The sequence below is a fragment of the Dipodomys ordii genome, unplaced genomic scaffold (genome assembly GCF_000151885.1).
Source record: "Dipodomys ordii isolate 6190 unplaced genomic scaffold, Dord_2.0 Scaffold63, whole genome shotgun sequence".
Classification (NCBI taxonomy): domain Eukaryota; kingdom Metazoa; phylum Chordata; class Mammalia; order Rodentia; family Heteromyidae; genus Dipodomys; species Dipodomys ordii.
This window is the reverse complement of record NW_012267279.1, coordinates 4,884,369-4,907,160: the sequence shown is the minus strand read 5'-3', so window position 1 is coordinate 4,907,160 and position 22,792 is coordinate 4,884,369. Positions and strand designations below refer to the sequence as shown.

At 45.1% G+C, this 22,792-nt stretch overlaps 1 protein-coding gene across 4 annotated transcripts in view; it reads left to right on the top strand.

Moving 5' to 3' along the window:
• The window catches only part of Spred2 (sprouty-related, EVH1 domain containing 2), a 127,125-nt gene extending 113,614 nt beyond the window's left edge, over positions 1-13,511 (top strand). Inside the window, exons 5-7 of one of the 4 annotated variants that reach the window (XM_013022580.1) lie at positions 7,337-7,474; positions 9,806-10,347; positions 12,768-13,511. In XM_013022580.1, coding sequence (XP_012878034.1) covers positions 7,337-7,474; positions 9,806-10,347; positions 12,768-12,864 — 777 coding nt within the window. In that variant the 3' untranslated portion in view covers positions 12,865-13,511. Of the gene's footprint in view, positions 1-7,336; positions 7,475-9,805; positions 12,029-12,767 lie in introns of those variants that run through there. The other 3 variants (XM_013022581.1, XM_013022578.1, XM_013022579.1) reach the window with 3 other exon arrangements.
• The last annotated feature ends 9,281 nt before the right edge of the window (positions 13,512-22,792 follow it).

Sequence of the window (22,792 nt, the reverse complement as noted above, 5' to 3'; positions counted from 1 at the left end):
TGTAGGAGTGACGTTCCTTTGCAGTTTTTCCTTTTGTGTGTGTGTTGATGCTGGGCCTGACATTGTCCCTTACAGCTTTTATGGCTCAAGGCTGGCACTCTTCCAATGGAACCCCAGCTCTACTTCTGGCTTTTTGGTGGCTAATTGGAGATAAGAGTCTCACAGACTTTTCTGCCCAGGCTGGCTTTGTTTAAAATGAAGTCCTTAGATCTCAGCCTCTTGAGTAGCTAGGATTACAGGCATAAGCCACCAGCATCCAGCTTCCTCTTCAGATTTTCTAAGAAGGGAAATTTTTGGAAAAGGTGAAGTGGGTTTGTTTTCTTGGTTATAGTTTGGAGCCTGGATTTTCACCTTGGTCTTTCTCTTAGTTAGCTGTCTGTGTTCACTGATGTCTTGCACTCAAAACCTTTTCAGAGTAATATACTTCCTCTGTATCTGTTTTCTCACGTGAGTGGAGGAAAGCAAAGGGACCAAGATATGGAGATGGCCCTGGCCCATGTGACAATTGTGCTTCTCACAACTGACCTGTGCACACGTTTGACACCTCCATCTCGGCAGAAAACGCCACCAAGGGTCAAAGAGATGAAGTGGCCTGTGTTGGGTGCTACACTCTGCTCACCCACAATATAGACTCTAATCCTGCTTTTACTACTTTTCAGAAAAGTTGAAGAGAAGGAAATACTTAGTCAATATGTTCCAGAAAATTGTACGCGTTTAGTGTTTGAGATTCTTCTGATGGCAGGATTTTGGCTTAATTCACACCACCATCACTCTTTGCACCCTTTCCACCACCCACCCACTCCCTTTCCTCAGAAGAGGTGTGAGGAACCTTTGGGGCCTGCTGGAAAGGCCCCATCTCATCTCATGTTCCTCTCTTGTCTTTGTGTATTTTGAGATCAAGTCTTTCTATCCTGCTTCAGCCTCCCAGGTGCCAGCATTACGGGGGTGTGTCACCATGTCTAGCTCTGTCTTTACCTTTGAACTTCTTCAAGAATTAGGGCAAGAGTGGGGAAGGTGAGCAGGAAATAGAAGAGAAAATACCTTGAAAGTATGAATTACTACATAGTTTAAGGAGTTAAGCTGATTATGGTAGTTTGTTAAGAAAAGCAAAAATGGACCAGGCATGGTGTAGGTACTAGTGATTGCTGCTCTCTGGAGACTGAGGAAGATTGTGAGTTTAAGGCTAACCCAGACTACAAATTAGGACCCTGTCTAAAAACAAGGGGGGGAGGAGGGGGGAGGAAGGCTGGGCAGAGAGAGCTCAGTGTTAGAAACTTTGTCCAGCACATATATACTAACAAGTCCTGGGTTTGATTCCCAGCACTGCAGAAGGGAAAAAAGAAAAGAAAAATGTCTTCTAAGGTTTTGCCCTCTGCTTTGCTTACACCTGGGCGTATCGAAGCTACCACCACCTGCTGCTGTTGTTGGCTGAGATCTAGTACTGGTAGGGCTGGTAAGGAAGCTCCCAAAAGATGAATGAGAGCTCCTGTATCTTCTAAATGACAGTAATTATCCAGCTCACATTACACTGTAAGAAGAGGATCTTTTAATTTAACATGTAATACCTACAATGGCTAAATTAAAGCAATTAACTGTCTAAGGATCCAAACAAAAGCTGTGACATACTCTCAGTTTCTGGAAGCCCAAAGGCATTTTACTAGCCCCCCACCTGTGTCTGTTTTTGCATGTACATCAGCTCATCTTTTTTCAGCCACTTAGGTCCACTTTGTGAATTCATGCACAGCACATAGTCAGGGGCCCCTGAGACCCAGCCTACCTGCTCCCAGCCCTTCCAGTAAAGCTCCACTGCGGTTGATTTTCTTCCATACATTGTCATCTATCCTCAGAAGTTGAAAATGTAAGCTGAGAGCCATACCCATGCTAGCAAGTGCTTTACCACTGAGCGATACGCCACGCTTTTCTTAAAAGTTGTTTTTGGTTCTGGGATTTTCCCAATAGAAGAATCCTCCAGATCCTAATGAGACCATGTGTCCCAGAAACAGGACAAAGTCCTCTTTCCCCCAGCAGCTTCCTCAGACCCCATTGCTGGTTCCAGGATGGTGGAGGTTGTGTCAGCATGTGTCCTCTACTTGCTTCTTCAAAAAAGGACACTTGTAGGCTCAGGACGGGTGAGCTGCAGCTACCTGTTCCCAAATACCTGTTACGAAAATAGTTGACAGCCGGGCGCTGGTGGCTCACGCCTGAAATCCTAGCTACTCAGGAGGCTGAGATCTGAGGATCACGGTTCAAAGGCTGCCCGGGCAGGAAAGACTGAGACTCCTATCTCCAATAAACCACCAGAAAACCAGAAGTGGCGCTGTAGCTCAAGTGGTAGAGTGCTAGCCTTAAGCTGAAGAGCTGAAGGACAGCACCCAGGCCCAGAGTTCAAGCCCCATGACCGACCAAAAAAAAAAAAAAAATAGCTGACAACTTCCAGTGCCCACAGAGAGAGAGAATTGGCTAAGGGTCTGTCCAAGTCACTTGCACCTCCCCAGTATGAGACTGGGAGGTGAGGGGTTGGGGGATAGAAGGGAAACATGTACAGATATATTTCAATAAAGTGAAAATCTCTTGCAGTGATGAAATGTTGCTTTGGTTATGTCAGCTGTCAAGCTGAGCTCTATTTTGATGGTAGATTGCAGCAAAAATAATGCAAATGTGGTTATAATTTGTAGTTTACCTACCTTAAAAAAAAAAGTCAAAATATCAACAGTCTCTGCAGACAGGACAGAAATTCTGCTGAAACTACAAATGGCTCCTGTCACTCTTGAACCACAGAAAAGTCAGGCTTGGTCAGGCTTCTCTGACCTGTACTGTTTTTAGGACAAAGAAGGGTTGTATATGAGATCAAACAGATGTTAGATTATCAGTCACATCTCCTTCATTTTTACAGGAGGGATTTGAGGGTGGCTTTTAGTACCCTCTGTACAGTGCTATTGTTACTTAACAGCTCTGTACAATCCTACATAATTTGGCCTACATCCTTAATCAACTTCTTTAACTTCTATTTTCTATGCCTGTAGGTTTATTGCCCTTCTAAAATGGCCATTCACAGCCAGGCTTGGTGGTTCACTCCTTTAATCTCAGCATTCTGGAGGGCCAGAGACAAGGAGGATTGTGCATTCCAGGCCTCTCTGGATTACACAGGAGATGTTACCTCCAATAAAATAAAATAAAAACAGGAGCTGGGTATGTTTGTACAGCTCTATACATACATACACTGCATATGTACATATGCAAGCCACGTGGAGAGGGCTTGGTTATTTGTGCCTTGAGATTTTCTTTTCAGCTGTGTTCCTGGGACACAGGGTTTTGAAATGACCACACTTGTTTGTGCGCCTCTCTAGAGGAGGGATGAGGGGTTCATTCCACTTTCCCCCTTAACGAAGGAGGAGAAAGACATCATCCCTGGCAGCCGGGGCACAGCTCAGCTACCTGCTACAGCTGTCTTACTCTGTCCCAGGCCCTTTTTGAAAAGCAAAGATTTTGAAGGAAACCCAAGGGCATTGTAGGGATGCACACAGTCCCGAAAACACAGGTCACTTTGCAGAGGATAGTCCTGACTCATCCTGAATGCCCTAAAAAGCCTGTAGTCAGCAGCCAGGATTCCATCCCAGGGTGGATGATTTAATATGCTCGTCTGACCTCTTAGTTTTCTTCACCATTCCACCTTGAGCTTTCCTGGGTCCAAGTTGACCTTCATAATGAAGAAGCCTGTCCTCAGGCCCAGGACACCTAGCAGGTATGTGCTTCTTTAGAAATTTTCTAGTAAACTTGGAAGAGTATCCAGGCTTTAACTGTCCTTCTTATTCTCTAGTCTTTCAGTGTTCTTCCCTCTCAAAGTCTTGTCTCAGCTCAGTTAGAGAGTGTTAGATAGAGCCAATCACAAAGCCTGGACCCCAATGGCTCACATCTGTAATTCTAGCTACTTAGGAGGCTGGGATCTAAGGATCATGTTCAAAGCCACCCCAGGCTCCAGTTAGTGTGCGTGCATACACGCACGCATGCACATTCACACACTCACACACACACACACACACACACACACACACAAATCCAGCAATAGAAATGTGGTACCACTAATGAATAAGAATGCTTGAAGGTGTGTGGTAGGTAGGTAGGTATCTATACATCCATATCAGTCTATCTCTACATCCCTTACTCCCTTCCCCCTCTTTTTTCTAAATCAAGGCTGGTGCTTTATCATTTGAGCCATAGCTCTACTTCTGACCTTTTGCTGCTTAATTAGAAATAAGAATCTCACAGATTTTCCTACCCAGGCTAGCTTCAACTCTGGTCCTTAGGTCTCAGGCATGAGCTACCAGTACCCAACTCTCATTTCACTTTTGCATTAATCAACCTTAAAGAAGATTTTGGCCCCATTTGCAGATGTGAAAACTAGTTAAAGATGAACTTTCCAAGATAACATTGGTAATGAACAGAATGATTCCAGTCTAGTCTGCCTGAGCCTAGAACCTACTATTTTTTGTTTGTCTTGTCCAGTGCCTTGGATTACCTCCAGCCCTAGCCTGTACCCTTCCTAATTGAACATCCTTTTAATAAACAGGCATTGTCACTGCATCAGGGTGAACCTTAGAGGCAAGATCGGAGGTTACTGTTGCAGGTGGCAAGGCCAGTGCCCACTGGATCATGATACACAAGACCTTCTAAGAGGCCACTGTCCCCAGAAAGCTATTCCAGCCTTTCTGTCCACAGTCAGAAGCACTAATGAGCAGGCTCTGTATTAACAGGCAGACTCTGACCTTGCTCTGTCTGGGAAGCTTGTTGCTAAAGCCACTCCTCTTAGAAGCCTGAGGCTCTAAGCCCAGAGTACTCTCTGAGGGCCTTTGCTTTTGTTCTTCAGTTCAAAGCCTTAAGAGTAAGGCTGGCCAAACTCAGCCAGAGGAAGTGTGATTACCAGCCATGTCTTAACATTTGAAAGTGGCACTGTGGATTGCTGAAGTGATAAGTATCATTTGCTTACACACACAGATCCCAGGGATATTTAAGACTCGCTTGTGTGAATTCATGCAGAGCACACCATACAAGTGGTATTTTTCCATGGCTTTGTGGAGAGAGACCACAGCAGGGTTACAAGAGCACCAATTGAATGAGCGAGCTGAATGCTCACAGGGAGACCTTGTCCCTTGCTCTTCCTTAAGATGCTCTGATAAGACAGGTCAGCGGCTCACACCTGTAATCCTAGCTACTCAGGAGGCTGAGATCTGATGATCGCAGTTCAGAGCCAGCCCGGGCAGGAAAGTCCGAAAGACTTAACTCCAACTAATCACCAGCAAACCGGAAGTGGTGCTGTGGCTCCAGCAAACCGGAAGTGGTGCTGTGGCTCAAGTGGTCGAGCGCTATCCTTGCTCTGAAGAGCTGAGGGACAGAGCTCAGGCCCAGGGTTCAAGCCCCATAACCAACAACAACAACAACAAAAGATGGCTGATAGTACATCCCTTTAGTTTGTAGGTCACCTCTGTCTTAGCCAGGTTTGTCTTGGGAGTATAGATCTAATGGATGGAGCCACTCTTGCTTGCATGCCCTCCTCCTGGAGTTCACTGCAAGCTGGGCTGGGTATACCCTCAGTTGTGCCTCCTGCTGGAGGTCCTCCACGTTCTTGCTCCTTGGTGCAAATCCAATATTAGGTTAGGAGATACTGGAAGGCTTTGCCTGTCTCACATGACTGACAGACATCTGGGGAGCTTTGTTCTTGGCTGTGCAGTGGGTTGAGTTCATGCAGGTTGGGGAGGGAGGATGGTGCCTAGGACAGTGAGGATTCTGCCTGGCTAATGGATACTAGGAAAACTGGGTGTGCCTTGTTTCTCAGAACGACTTTCTGCACATTGTTAACCCGAGCTTGGGTCACAGAAAATAGGGTGGATATGGGTGAACAGATGACTAACACAGAGATGGACCGTAATCTGTTAGCTGGCTTTCTGAGAACTAGATTCTGGGAGTGAGCGTGCTACAGTGTTGAATAGGAAGATGACAGCTGACATAATAGGTGACTATAATATGAATGTTGGACACGGATTTAACTCTTGAGGTTTGAATCATACGAAAGGGCCCTTATCTACTCATTGACAAGCTATTTATTGAAATCTTTAGAAAGCTTGGTAGTTATTGGGAGAAACATCCATCTCTTTGTGTCCTGGTTTGTATGATGTTTACCTTCTTACTTGGAAAAACTGTAATGTGTTCATCTCAACTAAACACCACATGGGGTAGGAAGCAGAAGCGTGCACGCACCTCACAGACAGCAACATGGTGTATGTGAAGGAATCGTGCAACTCAGGGCCTGGCACACTATTAGCACTTACTCAATACAACACCGTGCAGAGATGTTTGGGGTTGGGGGTGTATCTCAGTTGGTGGTAAGCAGCTGCTTAGCATGCACACAAGAACTAGGTTCAACCTCCAGCACCAAAAATTGAAAAAGTTCTTTGCTTGTTGTTATGTGTCTGCAATGGTAAAAGTAGGCAGTTGACTTCAAAGACCTAAGAAAAGGTAGACTGAGGAAAATGAGAAGTCTTAATTATCAGTTCAGTCTTTCCCAGTTATGGAGACTAAAGGGGAAAATAGCAACTCCTATATGAGTTTGAAACTCTCAGACGAAAAGCAACTGATGAGAGGCACTGTGTTATGGGGGGTGGGGGTCAACCCTATGCCAGTAGGTTATATGAGCTCCTCCTGTAGCCACAGACGACATTGCTACCTAATAAGCCCCACGGATGCAAATAGGCTAGAGGGATAGAGAAAACCAGATCTGTATTCACCCCACCCCCTCCCACAGAGCTGATCCTCATTCCCCTGTGCAGTCATCCACCTCATTTCTAGATTAAAGCACCTCTAGCATTTGCATCTAGCTTCAAGAGATTACAAAAATTCATCCTAGAAAGCAAGTACTCAGGATAGCCCAGAGATGTCATTCTCTCTGAAAACAAATCCCAGGCTGCGATTGGCCTCACATGTAAAAACTTTGGTGTTATTTTCACGTGCACACATCGTCTCCCCTGCTTGCCATCGCAGCTGGCAGTCAGGATCATAAATGAGGTGACTGTCCTCATTCACACTGGAGTCACTGGTGGGAACTGGTGTATTGAGCCATTTCCCTGCAATGGGGTGCCACTTCCACATCTGATAAAACCAGCCCACCTTTCCAGGGCCTGGTGATTGGGTTTTTCTACCGGTGGAGACATGTCAGGTGGCTGTCTGGCCAGGGCAAGTTCAAGATAACTGCAAGAGGCCATGACTGAAGAGTGGATGGATTTTAGGTAGAGCATATGAGAGTTCCGTATATGTTTTAATGATGGTTTGTTTTTTAATTAACTAGACGGCTACAGACAGTTCTTCTAATTCCTCTCAGAAGCGGGAACAACCTACTCGGACAATCTCCTCTCCCACATCCTGTGAGCACCGGAGGATTTATACCCTGGACCCATACCCCACAGACCATTATCACCTTGACCAGGTAAGCAGCATCCTCTCCTTCTTACCCCTCAGAATGGCCTCCTTCTTGGCCTGATACTTCAGCCTAGTCTTCTTTGGCTCTCCTGATTTGTACCCTACCCACAATGAAGGTGTTGGTGGTGGCAGTTCAGCCCTGCTTGACATTTTCTTGAGCCAGATATCCTGCCACACCTTTTGTATGCTTTAAATTAGCCCTTATAAATCACTTCGGAGACAGGTTTGTCGGCATCCCCGGGTTATAGATGAGGATGGAGAGCCGTGAAGTACCTGAGGGACTGAGATTCAAGTCCACATCTGGTCTCACCCAGAGTACTAGGATAGCTCTGTGTTCCTTGGTCCCAAGGGCCTTCGGGCTTAGTGTGAAAGCATTAGGTCTTGATGAATGCTATACGCTTGGCATGGGCCCCCTGACACCAGAGGTTGTAGGCCAGTCTTGCTCAGGGAGATGTAACTGCAGTCAATGATTCAACAAATATTTACTGAACATCAGTTTTATGGAACAAGTTCCCAAATTGTGGGGCATGGACTGGTGCCTGTATGGCTACTAAACTGCTTTCAGATGAGAAACAGAGAATTCTTCTTAAACCTAAATAAAGCTAGATTTGTTTGATTCTTTCTTAAAAGATCATTTTATTGTGTGCTTCCTAATATTTTGACATTAAGATGTTCTTTTTTAAAAAAAATCACATTACGGTCTCAGTGACTTTTTTTAAACTTCCCTTCTACAAAATAAAAATGAGAAAAAGCCAAGATTTGTTTTAAATCCTTCCAGATGATGATTTTTCAAAGACTGGGGAGCTGTGATTGGGAGAGTCTGGCAGGAAATAGAGCAAAATGTATGATGTGTAATAATAAAAAAAATTTTTTTAAGTATTATGTGGCCTCCCCTTCAGAGAGCTCTTGATCTCATGGGAAGTACTGGGCAAATATCTTACCGTGGGGTTAGTTCTAGAGCAATATATACTGACATGGATAGTATTCGACATCAAGCATCCTGTGGACCAGGAGCTTAGCTAACCTCCAAGCATTTGGTAGAGAGTCACTAAATTCTGTAGTCTTATGTTTGACTGGAGTGGGTCACTCCAAAGCCATGTTCCTACTTCCTGAAACACCCTCATGCCAAGAGGCCTTTAGAGGTGGGGAATCTCATTCTTTGCCTGGCCATGGCAGACGTATAAGTTACACATGGAATGACTATTTTCTAGTACCTGTTGATCTGGCCTAGATACTGTTGTATGTAAACTATAGTAAGACTAACTACAGAGCAGACACCCTAAGGGATAGTATAGCCTAAATGTGAAAATTTGTGAGTATGACCGGGTCTAGGTACTCACTATTTGAGGGATCCTAGCAGGATTCAAATCTACTCAGCTTCTGGTTGATCCTTTTCATATCTGCATATCTCTTTCAAATCAAATTTTAACCAGATGACAAGGTGCACCTTATGTATGTTCCTATGCTACATTTTCTGGCACCACCTATTGTTCTAGAGAACAGGACCCCAAATACAAAAATGCATTTTATGTTGTGACCCAGTGTGCACAGTAAATTACAAAAGTTTCAGAGAACAGAAAAAAGCAGGTAGTGCAACCCTAGTATTCATAGTCTTTTTTTTTTTAAGCCTCAGCCAATTGTGCAATAGAGCATACTGTACCAAAATGGGCAGAACTAAAGGAGGCTGTCAGAAGTCCATCTATTGCATGCACTACTATGGTGGGCCCTTCCTGGGGGAGGTAGGAAGAGAGAATTGTGGGGGCCACATCTTGCTGTGTCTCCATCCGGGCTTCTGAATATGCATCCACATGCATCCTTATTGTTCACTTCCTGCATGTGTGGTGACACATCACAAGGAAAGGGAGAAAATTCGGGGCTCAACTACTTAATTGGATTCCTGACTCTGTAATGGATAGAAATTCAAATACAGTTGTCGATCATCCTGTAAAGGCTCACTTACCGGCTGGGCCTGCAAACACTGCTTGGCTGGAGCCTGTAATCCTAGCTGCTCAGGAGACTGAGCTCTAAGGATGGCAGCCTGGGCAAAGCAACTTCACAAGATTCTTACCTAGATCTCCAATTAACAAGCAGACAGCCAGAATTAGGAGCTGTGGTTCTCGTGGTAAAGAGTGCTAGCAGCCTTGAGGGAAGGGGAAAAAAGCTAAGGGGGGGTGCTGGCATCAACTATTAATAATGAATTAATTCACTAACTCATTTTAAAGAAATGGTAGCTTCCTGCCAGAAATGTCTGGGGGTGGAGGTTTGGATGAGATAGATGTGTGTTTTGAGGGATGGCAGCTGTTAACACCCGGCCTGCTTCCCCTCCTCCCCGGGGCAGCGGATGCCCAGGCCCTACCCGCAGGTGAGCTTCCCGGAGGACGACGAGGAGGTCGTGCGCATCAACCCCCGCGAGAAGATCTGGATGACGGGCTACGAGGACTACCGCCACGCCCCGGTGAGGGGCAAGTACCTGGACCCTGCGGAGGACGCCGACTCGTACGTGCACTTCGCCAAGGGCGAGGGCCCCAAGCATGACTACAACTACCCCTACGTGGACTCGTCCGACTTCGGCCTGGCCGAGGACCCCAAGGGCCGCGGGGGCAGCGTGATCAAGACGCAGCCGCCGCGGGGGAGCAAGGGCCGGCGGCGCAAGGAGGACGGCGAGCGCTCGCGCTGCGTGTACTGCAGGGACATGTTCAACCACGAGGAGAACCGCCGGGGCCGCTGCCAGGACGCGCCCGACCCCGTGAGAACTTGCATCCGCCGGGTGAGCTGCATGTGGTGCGCCCACAGCATGCTCTACCACTGCATGTCGGACCCCGAGGGAGACTACACAGACCCTTGCTCGTGCGATACCAGCGACGAGCAGTTTTGCCTCCGGTGGGTGGCTCTCATTGCCTTGTCTTTCTTGGCCCCCTGTATGTGCTGTTACCTGCCCCTCCGGGCCTGCCACCACTGCGGAGTCATGTGCAGGTGCTGCGGCGGGAAGCACAAAGCGGCCGCCTGACTCAGTTTCTCCCCCCCCCCCCCATTCCCTTCTCCCTTGCCTTCCACCCCCCCCCCCATCTCCATCCTCAGCCTCCAGGGAACTTGTTGTCTCTTACACACCCTCTTCCCGGCTCCCTTTCACCCGAAGGGGCAAGGGGAGCCACTGAGGCCTCTTTTTCTTGGTCACCATTCATTCCAGTCTGGGGAACTTGCCCGGTGGGCTCTCCACTCCCCAGCGCCCCGGTTGTCGGCCACACACACCCCTCCACAGCTCGTACAGTGTTCTGGTGGAAAGGAACCTTCCGCAGAGACTCTTGTATTCTTACCAACCTGTAATCACGCTGTCTTTTCTCCAGGTGTTGATTTCCTGTCTCTCCTCGCCCACCCACCCACCCCTCCCCATACCCAATCCCCCCCCCACACACACCTCTTCCAGTTCAAAGAAGTCTGCAGTGCAAACGACTAGAATTGGGTTTGGGGTGGGGGAGATTGTCGTGGGTGGTGTGTTCCAAAAGCACGGAAGACTTAAACTTTCTCTGGGTTCAGCTTGCCTGTTGCTAGCGAGCACCAGGCTCCTGCAGCAAATGTTAAGTCGGAGAAGGAGAAAACCCTTGCAACAGCAGTAGTCTAACCTGCAGCCAGTTACCTTGTGTAGGAGATGAGCTAGTCAACAATCTTGTGCTACAGAATAATAGCGCTTTAACTTTTCTACAGCTAAGTTAACCATGTAAGCTGCGGTTTCCATCTTTAGTCGTCATTCCCATACCACACCAAATCTGTTGAACTTATTCACTGATGCAAAATACTCGCCTGCAAAACGACTGAGAATTGAGCCTTAACTTCAGATTAACTTACGAGAATTAAGAAAAATTCCTTTAACTGCATTGCATCTCTTGGACCAGGGCTAGAAAGGGGATTCCAGGTTTCTAGGAGCCCCCCACCCCCTCAGTTTTTCCCTGTAACACAGAACTTTCTAGAATTGTGTTGCCACCACTTCTTTAAAAAAAAAAACCAACTTAGCAATATTAGAATAACATGGATGAAGTAAGAAATTTTGCTCATTGTTTTTGTAATCCAGACACAAATCCATGTTTGCTAAGAAGCACTGAAGTTGTAGTGAATAACACAATCCGAGCTTCCCTAACCCCGGTGACAGTTTTATATTAACCAGGGAGGATTTTAAATGCGATACATTTAAACCCACCATTTGAAGAGTGGTGGATTGCATTTTGTCAGTGGGTTTATGTTTCTGGTTTTCCTTTTGGACTCAATTTCACATCATCAAACTCTTCATTTATACTTGGGAAAAAACAAGGCCATATGTAAAAACCCTTCCAATGCCTAAGTGTCTTTCTCCTGCAACTCTACATCCAGCCTTGCCACTTGGGTGCACAGTGGGTCAGGTTGCCAACTGATTCTGCCTGTCGCCTTGCCACGTAGGAGGCTTCTAATTAGCTGGAAAAGAGTATTTTTCTAATATATTGTAAGGAATAGCCAAATCTTAATGAAGAAAGAAGCCAGGTGCTGGTGGCTCACACCTGTAATCCTAGCTTACTCAGGAGGCAGAGATCAGGAGGATTGCAGTTCAAGATCAGCCTGGACAAAAAAAGTTCATGAGAACACATCTAAACCAATAGTTGGGTTCAACGATGTATACTTGTCATCCCCAGTGTGTAGAATATAAGAAGCTGAGATCAGGAGGAATCGATGTTCCAAACCAGACTAGGCTAACAACTTTTAGGATAACCTCCTTGGATCTCAACCAAAAAAAAAAAAGGCTGGATATGGTGGTGCATACCTTTTACCCCAGTTCAAGTGACAAGTATAAATAGGAAGATCAAGGGTCCAGCCCAGTCTTGGCAAAAAGTGAGACCCTAATCTCAAAAATAACCAGAGCAAAAAAAAAAAAAAAAAAGGAGGAGGGGGACAGGAAGTGTGCGGCTCAAGCAAGTGCAAAGTTCTAAGCTCAAACCCCAGTATACCTCCCCCTCCCCTCAAACAAAAATGAAAGATGAAGAGGGGTTACCTGTAACCTAGCATAGTACAATCAGATCTTTCCATGGTAATTGCCAGCGAGAGGCTTTGCCTAGTCCCCTACCCACACCCCTCACTTCCCACGGTCCCCTTTCTTTATTGCACTCAAGACTTCAGTGTTCAAGGAAAGGACTCTTCCAACCTGCCAGTCACATTGGGAAAATGCTAGCCATGCTTACCTTTGTCAGGAGTGTTTTATTTCTTTGAGACAGATCGTCAGTGTAAATACCCCAGTCAGTGTGCTGATGACTTAGTTGGTAGGTGTTTTCATTTGTTAGAATGACTGGTTGGAGCTATCCAGTGTGGAAAAGGAGCAGAGAGCTGCGCGTCGGGATCCGTGGAAGGGAAGAGAACCCCCTTCTGGAGAACATCTAGCAGACCCTCAGCCAGCCTCCTACTGTGGAGAGACCACTGTCCCCTGCCTGAGGGACCGCCTCGGGGCCTTTCTCTAAGGTCCCCTCTGCAAAGCACAACACTAATGTATGTTTCGTCAGACCTCAGTTACGTCGCCCCTATTTATTTCAGTAAGAACACACGGGTCCCTTTGTGTTGGTCACCTGTATGTAGCTGTCACTCATCCTGTCTTCCTCAGCCCCTTGCTGGTTTTCATCTCTTGAAGAGTGTATGCTAGTGAATCTGACTCTGTGTATCTATCCTTTGGTTTTGTGAAGGCAGTGGTTCAGGGCACAAAGACAGCCATGGGGACATTTGTGTAAATACAAATACGTCTGTCTCTCTTCGCCACACTGAAGCTGAACAGTGTGCCGTATTTTCCCAGTCAGCTTTGCCATACTGATGTCAATCATTTGAGAGAAATTATTCAGATTTTATTTTTGTATCTGTGGTAACAAAACATTAACCAAAAGATTTTTCTGTTTAGAAGCTTCCCACATACACACACACACACACACACACACACACACACACACACACACACCCCAAAGCTATTTGCTGACATTAACAAATTAAAGTGCCTGAAGCATAATTCATTCTTTACCTGTATACTAAAAAAAACAAAAAACCCTGTTGTATTGATTTTTTATAATAAGCCTTTTTACCTGTGTAAAATATATATATACAAGTGTATGATGTATATTTTAGTTCTTAACTTTTTTTTATGGTTTCTAATATGTTTGACCAATGTAGCCATTGCGTTAAAATGTATCATGTAAATATAAAAACATCCTATCAGATTGCTGGCTTTGGAGTGTTTGTCTGGCTGGAGCTGGGGAGGGAGTCAAGCCTTGGTGTCTGGCACACAGGATGGGATGTGCAGACACCGGTCTGTTTTTGTGAGGCTCTTCCTGCCTTTAGTTATGTCATGTTCCCCAGGGAAGACTGCAGCTCCATGGGCTCAGATGCCTCAAGTGAAAGGAATGCTGTGTGACACACAGACACACACACGCACATACACCCCACCGCCTGGGAAACACCCCCTCATCCTAGGCCTGCCTTCCCGCACTGTCCCTCAGAGGGAACAGCTGTACTTCCTCCAGTTTTCCACCAGTTCCTGCTCAACCTCAGGGGTGTGGGTGTATGTAAGAATTTCTCACAGAAGACTGCTTCAAACGTCAGGACCCTTGGTCCTCAGCAGCACTCACTCTCCAAATGCACCCTGTGACAATCTCCAGGAGGAAAGAAAACATGAGGTCTTTTGAGGGTCGCAGAGGAAAGCTGGCTCCTTTAGGAGGGCCTTCCATCTTAGTGTTAACTCCTTCCCCATATGACTTTCCCAAGCCACCAACCACGGGAGCTACTGCAAGTTAGCGAGAGAACTAGAGGGCAGGACCTAACAAGACCTTCCTTGCTCTCCATTCTTCATGTTCGGCTGTTTTACAGTTGATGAACCCAGCCTTACAATGGGTAACTAATGTGACCCGAAGTCACATGAGGCCAGCTGGATCCAGGCAGGTGAGGACTAGCACTCAAAGCCTTCCCTCCCCAGCTGCCTTAGCAATGGTTTGTTGCCTTTGGTGCCCTGTGTACTTGGCCAAGAACTTGGCATCTTGTTCTATTCCAAAAAGCCTGCTAATCTTATCCAGGAGTGGTTAGGGGCCATCTGGGTAGGAGAAAAATGGGTGGGTGCTATCTCAGGAACTTCAATTTTTTATTTTGTGTGCCAGTCCCAGGGCTTGAACTCAGGGTCTAACTGCCTTTTAGGTTTTTCACTCAAGGCTGGCACTCTACCAGTTGAGCCACACCTCTTATCTTTTTACTGGTTAATTGGAGAGAAAAGTCGTACAGACTTTCCTGCCCTAACTGACTTTGAACCATGATTCTCAGATCTCAGCCTCCTTATTAACTAGGATTTCAGGTTTGAGCCGCCAGTTCCTGGACCCCTACAAAATTGAGTGGTCTCTACAGAAATGTCATTCTATCAAGCTCATTGAACACTTGGTACCGGTAACCTTTGGGCAAAATGACCTCACCTGAATTGAGCTTCCCAGAGAATCTTAATCACAGGACCCAAGTTCAGGTGCTTAACTTAGCGTAAGGTCCAAAGACAAGTTGTTGAGGCAAAGTGACTATTCAAAAAAAAAAAAAAAGCCAGCTAGGGGCTGGGAAGGTGGCTCAGTGGTAGAGTGCTTGCTTCACATGCATGAGGCCCTGGGTTTGATTCCTCAGCACCACATAAGCGGGAAACGCTGGAAGTGGCACTGTGGCTCAAGTGGTAGAGTGCTAGCCTTGAGCTGAAGAGCTGAGGGACAGCGCCCAGGCCCAGAGCTCAGACCCCAGGACCAGTGTACTGGGGATGATAAACTGGTGGATATCACCTCACAGGTGGAGGTTGTAGCCAAGTAACACAACTGATTCTAATCACCTAGCCTGTAGTCTCAGGAACAGAGACCATTATTTCCTCCCGCTTTTCTTATCCCTGATAATCCAGTCACGTCCGTTTCTGCCATTTGTCAATGGACAGGCTAGATGAGCTTCTTACTGATTACCAAACTCCTGATAAGGAAAGATCATACTTCACTTGGAAGGCAAGGGACAGGTCAGGTAAACTAGGGGGTGACTGCTCCTAGTAAAGGGAGCACATGGAAAAAGTTCAGTATTCTACCCTAGTTACAGTGTGACCCACAGAAGAGGCGCTCTGCTTTGCTTTCTTCCTTTGCTCTGGGCCCTTAGGAAACCAGGAGCTGGAGAAAATTCTGTTTCAAAACACAGCAGGCCAAAGTACATGGTGGATATTGGTGTTCTATTCCTTCTTTCACCTTGTGATTCTGAATTCAGTTGTCTTTCCTTGAAGAGCTTTCTGGTATGTTAATAGCTCAGGTGAGAGGTGCACAGGTTCAGTAAGGTTGGCTACCTACTGGAGGGGAAGTCAGTGGCCTCTGGTTCTGCAGGACAGGCTGGGCCCTGCTCAGTGGTACTTGTTGATTGACACTATTTGCCTGCACTTTCTGCTGCTCCTTCGATGGTGGTCACCCACTACCCCTCTCCTAAACAGTGGACCCACACAAGCAGGCCTGCAGAACTATTTGGCTTTCCAATTTGTATAGTGAGATGGTTAGATGGACCGTTTGATTGTTGTTCTGATTTGCTTGGTAGTTTGGCATAGTTTTCTATTTTCACAGTGCTGGGGATTGAATTTAGGGCTTTGTGTTTTTTGAGTTCCACTCTTAACACTGAGTTCTAGCTCCATCCAGCCTGCATTTATTGAAGCCTGGGCCACATGTGTTGAACAAAGGGAGATGGCGCTGGTTGCATTTCACTCACCAGACACCATCTGTGACTGGGCCTGACAGGGCCTACACAGCTTCGTCAGCTGGAACATCCAGGATTAGTACTTGTGAACAGAGGCAGCTTCTGCAGAGCAGGCCGGGGGCTGGAGGCTTTGTACGTTTATAAGAGAAGATAAAGTTCCTATGATAGTCATACTTGGTATCCTTTTCTTCTCTTAGGTCATTTCTCTTTTTTTTTCCACCAAAAGCCAAGGTGGGTCAGGTGTGGTAGCATATCCTTAACACCTTCAACATTTAGGAAGCAGAGATTGGAAAATCCTGAGATGGAATTTAAAATTTTATCTCAAAATTAAAACGTTTGGGACAGAGGGGTTCTGACTATAATATCAAATAACATATGTAGTTGTAAAAATGTTACTGTAAAAATATTCAACTGAAAGTTTCCTTGTATTCATTTGCTAAGAATGCTGTAGCCAGATACCACAAACTAAGTGACTAACAGAAATGGACTATAGGCTGGAGGCCAATAGTCCCAAGATCAAGGTGTCAGCAAGGCTGTCAAGGAAGATCCATCCCAGACCCTTTCTCCTTGGCTTGAGGTTGGCTGCCTTCTCGTTACCTCTATGCATGTCTCTGCCAACATTTCTGTCTTGGGTAAGCTAAGGTAGAGCATTTGTCCAACATTCCTGAAGTCCTTGGGTTTGATTCCTAGTAAAATACAGACACACACACAAACACAGATATACACACACATACACACAAAACCACTTTTTATAAGGACACGGGTTACTTTGGAACCAGACTCATCTTAAGGACCTAATTTGAATTTGATTATTTCTGTAAAAATCCTATCTTCAAGCCAGTGTGGTATGGTAGCACATACCTGTGATCTCAACTATTCAGGAAAGGGAGGTTGGAGGATCAGTTCCAAAGATGTCTGGGTAAAATTAGCTCACAGCCATATCTGGAAAAATAAAATAAAAGTAAAGGATCTGGGGCATAGCTCAAGTTAAAAATCGAAGACCCAGAAAGCAGGACACTTAGAGGCTCACACCTATAATCTAAGCTCCTCAGGAGAGTGAGATCTAAGGATCATAGTTCAAAGCCAGCCTGGGCAGGAAAGTCTGTGAGACTTTCCAATTAACCACCTGAAAACTAGAAGTGGAGCTGTAGCTCAAAGTGGTAGAATGCTAGCCTTGAGCAAAAGAACTCAGGGACAGTGACCAGGTACTGAGTTCAAGGCCCACAACTGGCAAAAAAAAAAAAAAAAGACCCTGAGTTCAATCCAAAGTGTCACAAAAAAAGACCCGCCCCCCATCTCTAAATAAAGTCATATTCTGAGGTCCTAGAAGTTAGGCTCCAACATTTGAAGAGGGGGCATAATTGGACTCCTAACTCTCCCCCTATTACATCAAAGGTAGCCACTGTATCCTGTACTGTCTGTGTGTACACAAACGTATACACATGTATACATATACACTGCACATTGTACACAAACGTATACACATGTATACATATACACTAGCACATGTATACATAAAATACATGTGTATGATGTACATGAATGTGTTTTATCTTTGAGGGGAACTAAAAAAAACCACATACTGCTCTGAAGATGATATTTGTGTGATATATGTGTGCTGGTCTGGAGCTTGAACTAAGGGCCTGGGTGCTGTCCCTCAGCTTTTGTCCAAGGCTAGCACTTGAGCTTCAACTCTACTTCTGGCCTTTTGGTAGTCAATTGCAGATAAGAATCTCACAGACTAGTACTACAGGCGTGAGCCACTGGTGCCTGGCTAAGAATCAGATTTTTTTGTTGTTGTTGTTCAGTCCTGGGGCTTGAACTGTGGGCCTGGGTGCTGTCCCTCAGCTCTTCAGCTCAAAACTAGCACTCTGCCACTTGAGCCACAGTACCACTTTTGGTTTTCTGGTGCTTAATTGGAGATAAAAGTCTCGTCGCAGACTTTCCTGCCCAGGCTGGCTCTGAACCACAAACCTCAGATCTCAGCCTCCTGAGTAGCTAGGATTACAGGATTGAACCACCGGTACCTAAGAATCATATTTTTAACTCAGCAGAATTTTCTTCAGTGATAGTTTCTGTACTTTTCTGTCAAGTTTCTTCCTCTGGATATATTGTTCATAGACTGCTGCTCTCACCTTCCTTCTCTACTGCATTCTCTCATCATTTTCATCTTGGCCTTTTATTAAATTGTACCCTGGGATAGTTTCTTTTTTGTTGTTGTTGGTCGTGAGCTTGAACTCTGGACCTGGGCATTGTCCCTCAGCTCTTCAGCTTAAGGCTAGCACTCTACCACTTCAGCCATAGCACCACTTCTGGCTTTTTCTGTTTATGTGGTGCTAAGGAATTGAACCCAGGACCTCATGCATGCAACGCAAGCACATCTGCCACTGAGCCACCTTCCCATCCCCTCCCCCATCATAGTTTCTAATATGACCTTTGTAGCATCTCTCCAAAAGTGAGCTGAAGACCCCTGAAATTCCTGAGCTAAAAACTGTCCTATGACATTCTTTGCTTTTTTTTTCACTGGGTTGACAGTACAAAACAGTGTTGCTGGTGCCTTGGGCTACCAAATCATTCTGATCTGTTGTGTGCCTCACTTCCACACATCCTCCCAGAAGAAATGACAGTTTCATTCAAGAATATGCTTCATGAAGTAGTTTATTTGCATATATGAAAATAGAACTATGAAGCCTATTTAAATGGTTTTTTAAATAGCAGAGTAGGATAAGGGGTAGTGATAGAAGGGGTAAAGTTGAGCAGGATACATTGTATATATGTATGAAAATGTCACAGCAAAGTCCCTGTGCAACTAGTACTGTATATGCTAATAAAGAAAGAATGTGCTTCGTAAAGGAACAAATAATGTTTTTAATAAATATTAACCCTTGAGTTTACATCTTTTTAATATTCTGTGTAACAAAATGGAGCCTATGCAGAAAGCACTTCTATCACACAGTTAAGTATGTTACCTCTAGAAAAATCTCAAGTGTTGGGAACTGCAAGCTAGACTAGTGGCGTCTGTCATGAGAGAACACGTTTTTCTTTTTTGTTATTGGTCAGTTGTGGGGTTTAAACTCTGGGCGTGGGCACTGTCCCTCAGCTCTTCAGCTCAAGGCTAGTGCTCTATCACTTGAACCACAGTGACACTTCCAACTTTTTCTGCTTATGTGGTTCTGAGGAATTGAACCCAAGGTCTCATGCATACAAGGTAAACACTCTACCACTGAGCCACATTCCCAGCTTCTAATAGAAGAGTTACTGACTGACTGACTTTCATTGTCCTTCTGTCTGTGTGATTATTTAGGAGGACATTTGGCAGACCCTTTCTCACAAAAAAAAAAGCCAAATGAGCCTGACTTCAAGGAAGACAACTGACAGTATTTGTTGCCAGTGATAAAACTTGAATGTTGAAGCAATAACTGGAATATTGTAAAAGGAAAAAAAAAACCCACATCTATTCACTAGTGTTGACAGTTTCCCAACAGTTTTCTCACAGGGAATTGATAGCACTGAGAAATGTGATTTGGGCTTGGCAGTGTGGCTCAGTGGTATATCACTTACCTCACACACGTGAGGTCTGTTAATTCAGTGAACCAGTATCTTCCAAATGACCAAGACATACTGCTATAAAATAATGCATGGGGGAAAACATTCATTCAGAGTACTATAATACATTTTAATGTACTAAAGAGATATGGTCTCAGGTTTCACATTGTAATGTAAAATTCATCATCAAGAACGTATCACTTAAGGTGGGTGTCAGTGGCTCTCATCTGTAATCCTAGCTACTTAGGAAGCTGAGATTTGAGGAAACCAGCCCAGGCAGTAAAGTCCATGAGACTCTTACCTCCAATCAACCACCAGAAAACTAGAAGTGGCAGAAAGTGGTAGAATGCTAGCTGTAAGTGAAAAAGCTCAGAGACAGTGCCCAGGCCCTGAGTTCAAGCCCCACAACCAACAACCACAAAAGCAACAACAACAACAAAAAAAAGGAACTATCATTTGTAAATTTTGGCATAATATTAAAGAAGACTTTGATTTCAAGAGATGATCATAATTTTCCCCTTCCAACAACCTCATCTCTGTATGAGGCCAGATTTTCTTCATATACATCAACCAAAACAATGGCTTACTACAGATTGAATTGACCAGCACATGTGATAATCCAGCCATTTTCTATTAAAGAGGTTTTCAAGCTATAAGCAAATGATTCTTCTCACTACCCTAGTTTGCATTTTGCAAATATAGTTATTTTTCATTAAACATTCTATTAACATTAAAAGAAGTTTTTAAAAAATTTATATGAATTTTATTGATTTATTTGACTCAACAGTGCTAGTGATTGAATCCAGGACCTCACACATGGTAGTCAAATGCTCTACCACTTGAGGTAGGACCCAGCCCAAATTTTAATAAATATTTTTAGTTGCTTAGCTTTAATTCCTAATACAGCTATTTGAATAGCTATAATTCACTCATATTGAAGATCTTCAGGGATCTCATTAGTTTTATATGTTTATTTATTATTTGTTTGTTGCACAGGTACTGGGGCTTGAACTCTGCACCTGGGCATTGTCCCTTAGCTTTTTAGCTCAAGGCTAACACTCATCAGTTGAGCCACAACTCCACTTCTGGCTTTTTTGTGGTTAATGAGGATAAGATTCTCGAAGATTTTCCTACCTAGTCTAGCTCTGAAAACCTAAACTGGCTTTGAACTGTGATCTTTAGATTTTATCCTCCTGCATAGCTAGGATTAGAGGCATGAGTCACTGCACCCAGCCCAATTAATTTTTTACTTGTATAGAGGGATACTGAGAAGGTAGTGCAAACACAGGTTGTTTGTTGTCAACTCTCTTATTCTCTCCAGTGCAGCTTTCACTCTGACCCTTCTATTTTGGTTACTTTGTATTCACCACTTATTTTAGGTAGCTCTCTTTGTATCTTTCCTTATCTGACCATTTTGTCCTACATCCCTTCTTATACCAGTTCCATTGAGGTCTTGGCTTTGTGCATCTTGCAGAGGTCAATAAGCCAGAGTTATCCACACTGAGCATCTGTTTCACATGGAACAGTAGCTTTCAGGGGGATGTATGACCTGGACTTGAGGGCAGCTCCACTGTCTTTTCATTGGCTCCTTGGTATTTTTCCTACCACATGGAGAGCCCTCTATTCAGATACAGCCTTGACCATCAGACAAATCGAATGCAATGTCAGCCTGCCCCTAGGGTGCGGGCAGCTTCCTATTAGGGATGTCAGCTTGCCTAGCTCATGTATGGTAAGCACTATCCAAGGTATTTCTGAGCCATTTTATAGTTGTATCTTCTGCTAAGCCCTTGCGATCTCTGGCTAAGCGGGAGAAGCTAATGTAGCTCACACTCACTCTTTGAGCCATGGATCTCTGCCCTCTTTTGTACATCTGTCAATATCACTTCCATTAGCAAGTAAACACCTGAAAGTGATGCATGCCCACTTCTAGCCTTCTATGGTGTTGCATGCTGGGAATCAGAGTCTTGCTTGCTTTGAGGGGAGGAGGAAAAGGAGGATGAAGTCAGGTCCTTCGTCTGACCTTGAAGATAATTCCTACTCAGGCAGAAGTCCATTGCTTTGGGCATAACATTGCAATTGGGTATAACAGGACCATTTCCTCCCACCCTGGGCCTGTCTGTCCTTTTCTGGCTCAGAGGAGACAACAGAAGTGATTCAAAATCCATGAACATTCTAAATGCATTCCCACAGACAATGCAGTTAGTGAACATTCTGCCTAGGTTTCAGCTCATGATCTCGTCTTTGATCAGAGGGCGGTTGTGAGGTTTGTTCACCTGAGGCTTGTTGGGAATCTGAAGCGGATGCTGCACAGGGTATCTGGTATGTCTGCTTCTTCATCCACATTCTTTGGGGAGTCCTTGAAGTTGATATTTGTGGCTCGATGTAAAATCCATCCCACGTTGTTTCCTCCCTTGTGGAGCTTGAGTAATAACTACCTCCGCCTCATGCTTGTCATGCTCCATTAGTAACTATGGTTGCCTTTTGAGTGTCTTCCAAAAAAGCCTTCTCCCTGCCAAAAGAGAGCATCAATCCTGTCTGCCCAGCCTTGAGAGCTGACACAGCCAGGAATGAAAGCAGCCTGTACAAGGTGCAGCAAGGAAGCAAGGTCAAAACACAGGGCACAGCCAGGTGCCTGTGGCTCATGCCTGTCATTCCACCTACTCAGGTGGCTGAGATGTGAGGATCATGTTTTGAAGTCAGCCTGTGCAGGAAAGTCCATGGGATTCTTAACACCAATTAACTGCCCCAAAGCCAGAAGTAGAGCTATAGGCTTCAAGTGACAAAGCACCAGCCAGACAGAGCACTTAGCAAAAAAGCTAAGGAACAGTGTTCATGCCCCAAGTTCAAGCCCTGGGATTGGCACAAAACAAATAAACAAACAAGACTCCACAAATGCGGATCCTGTGAGTCAATCCTTTGGGCCCAGAAGTTGTGGTGTGGCTCTTACATGATGCTTTCAAATGGATGATTCTACTCCTTTGCCAGCTTGATGGAGAAGCAGAGAAGCTACCTCGTTGATGCCTCACCCCAGCAGGGCCTAGATATTATT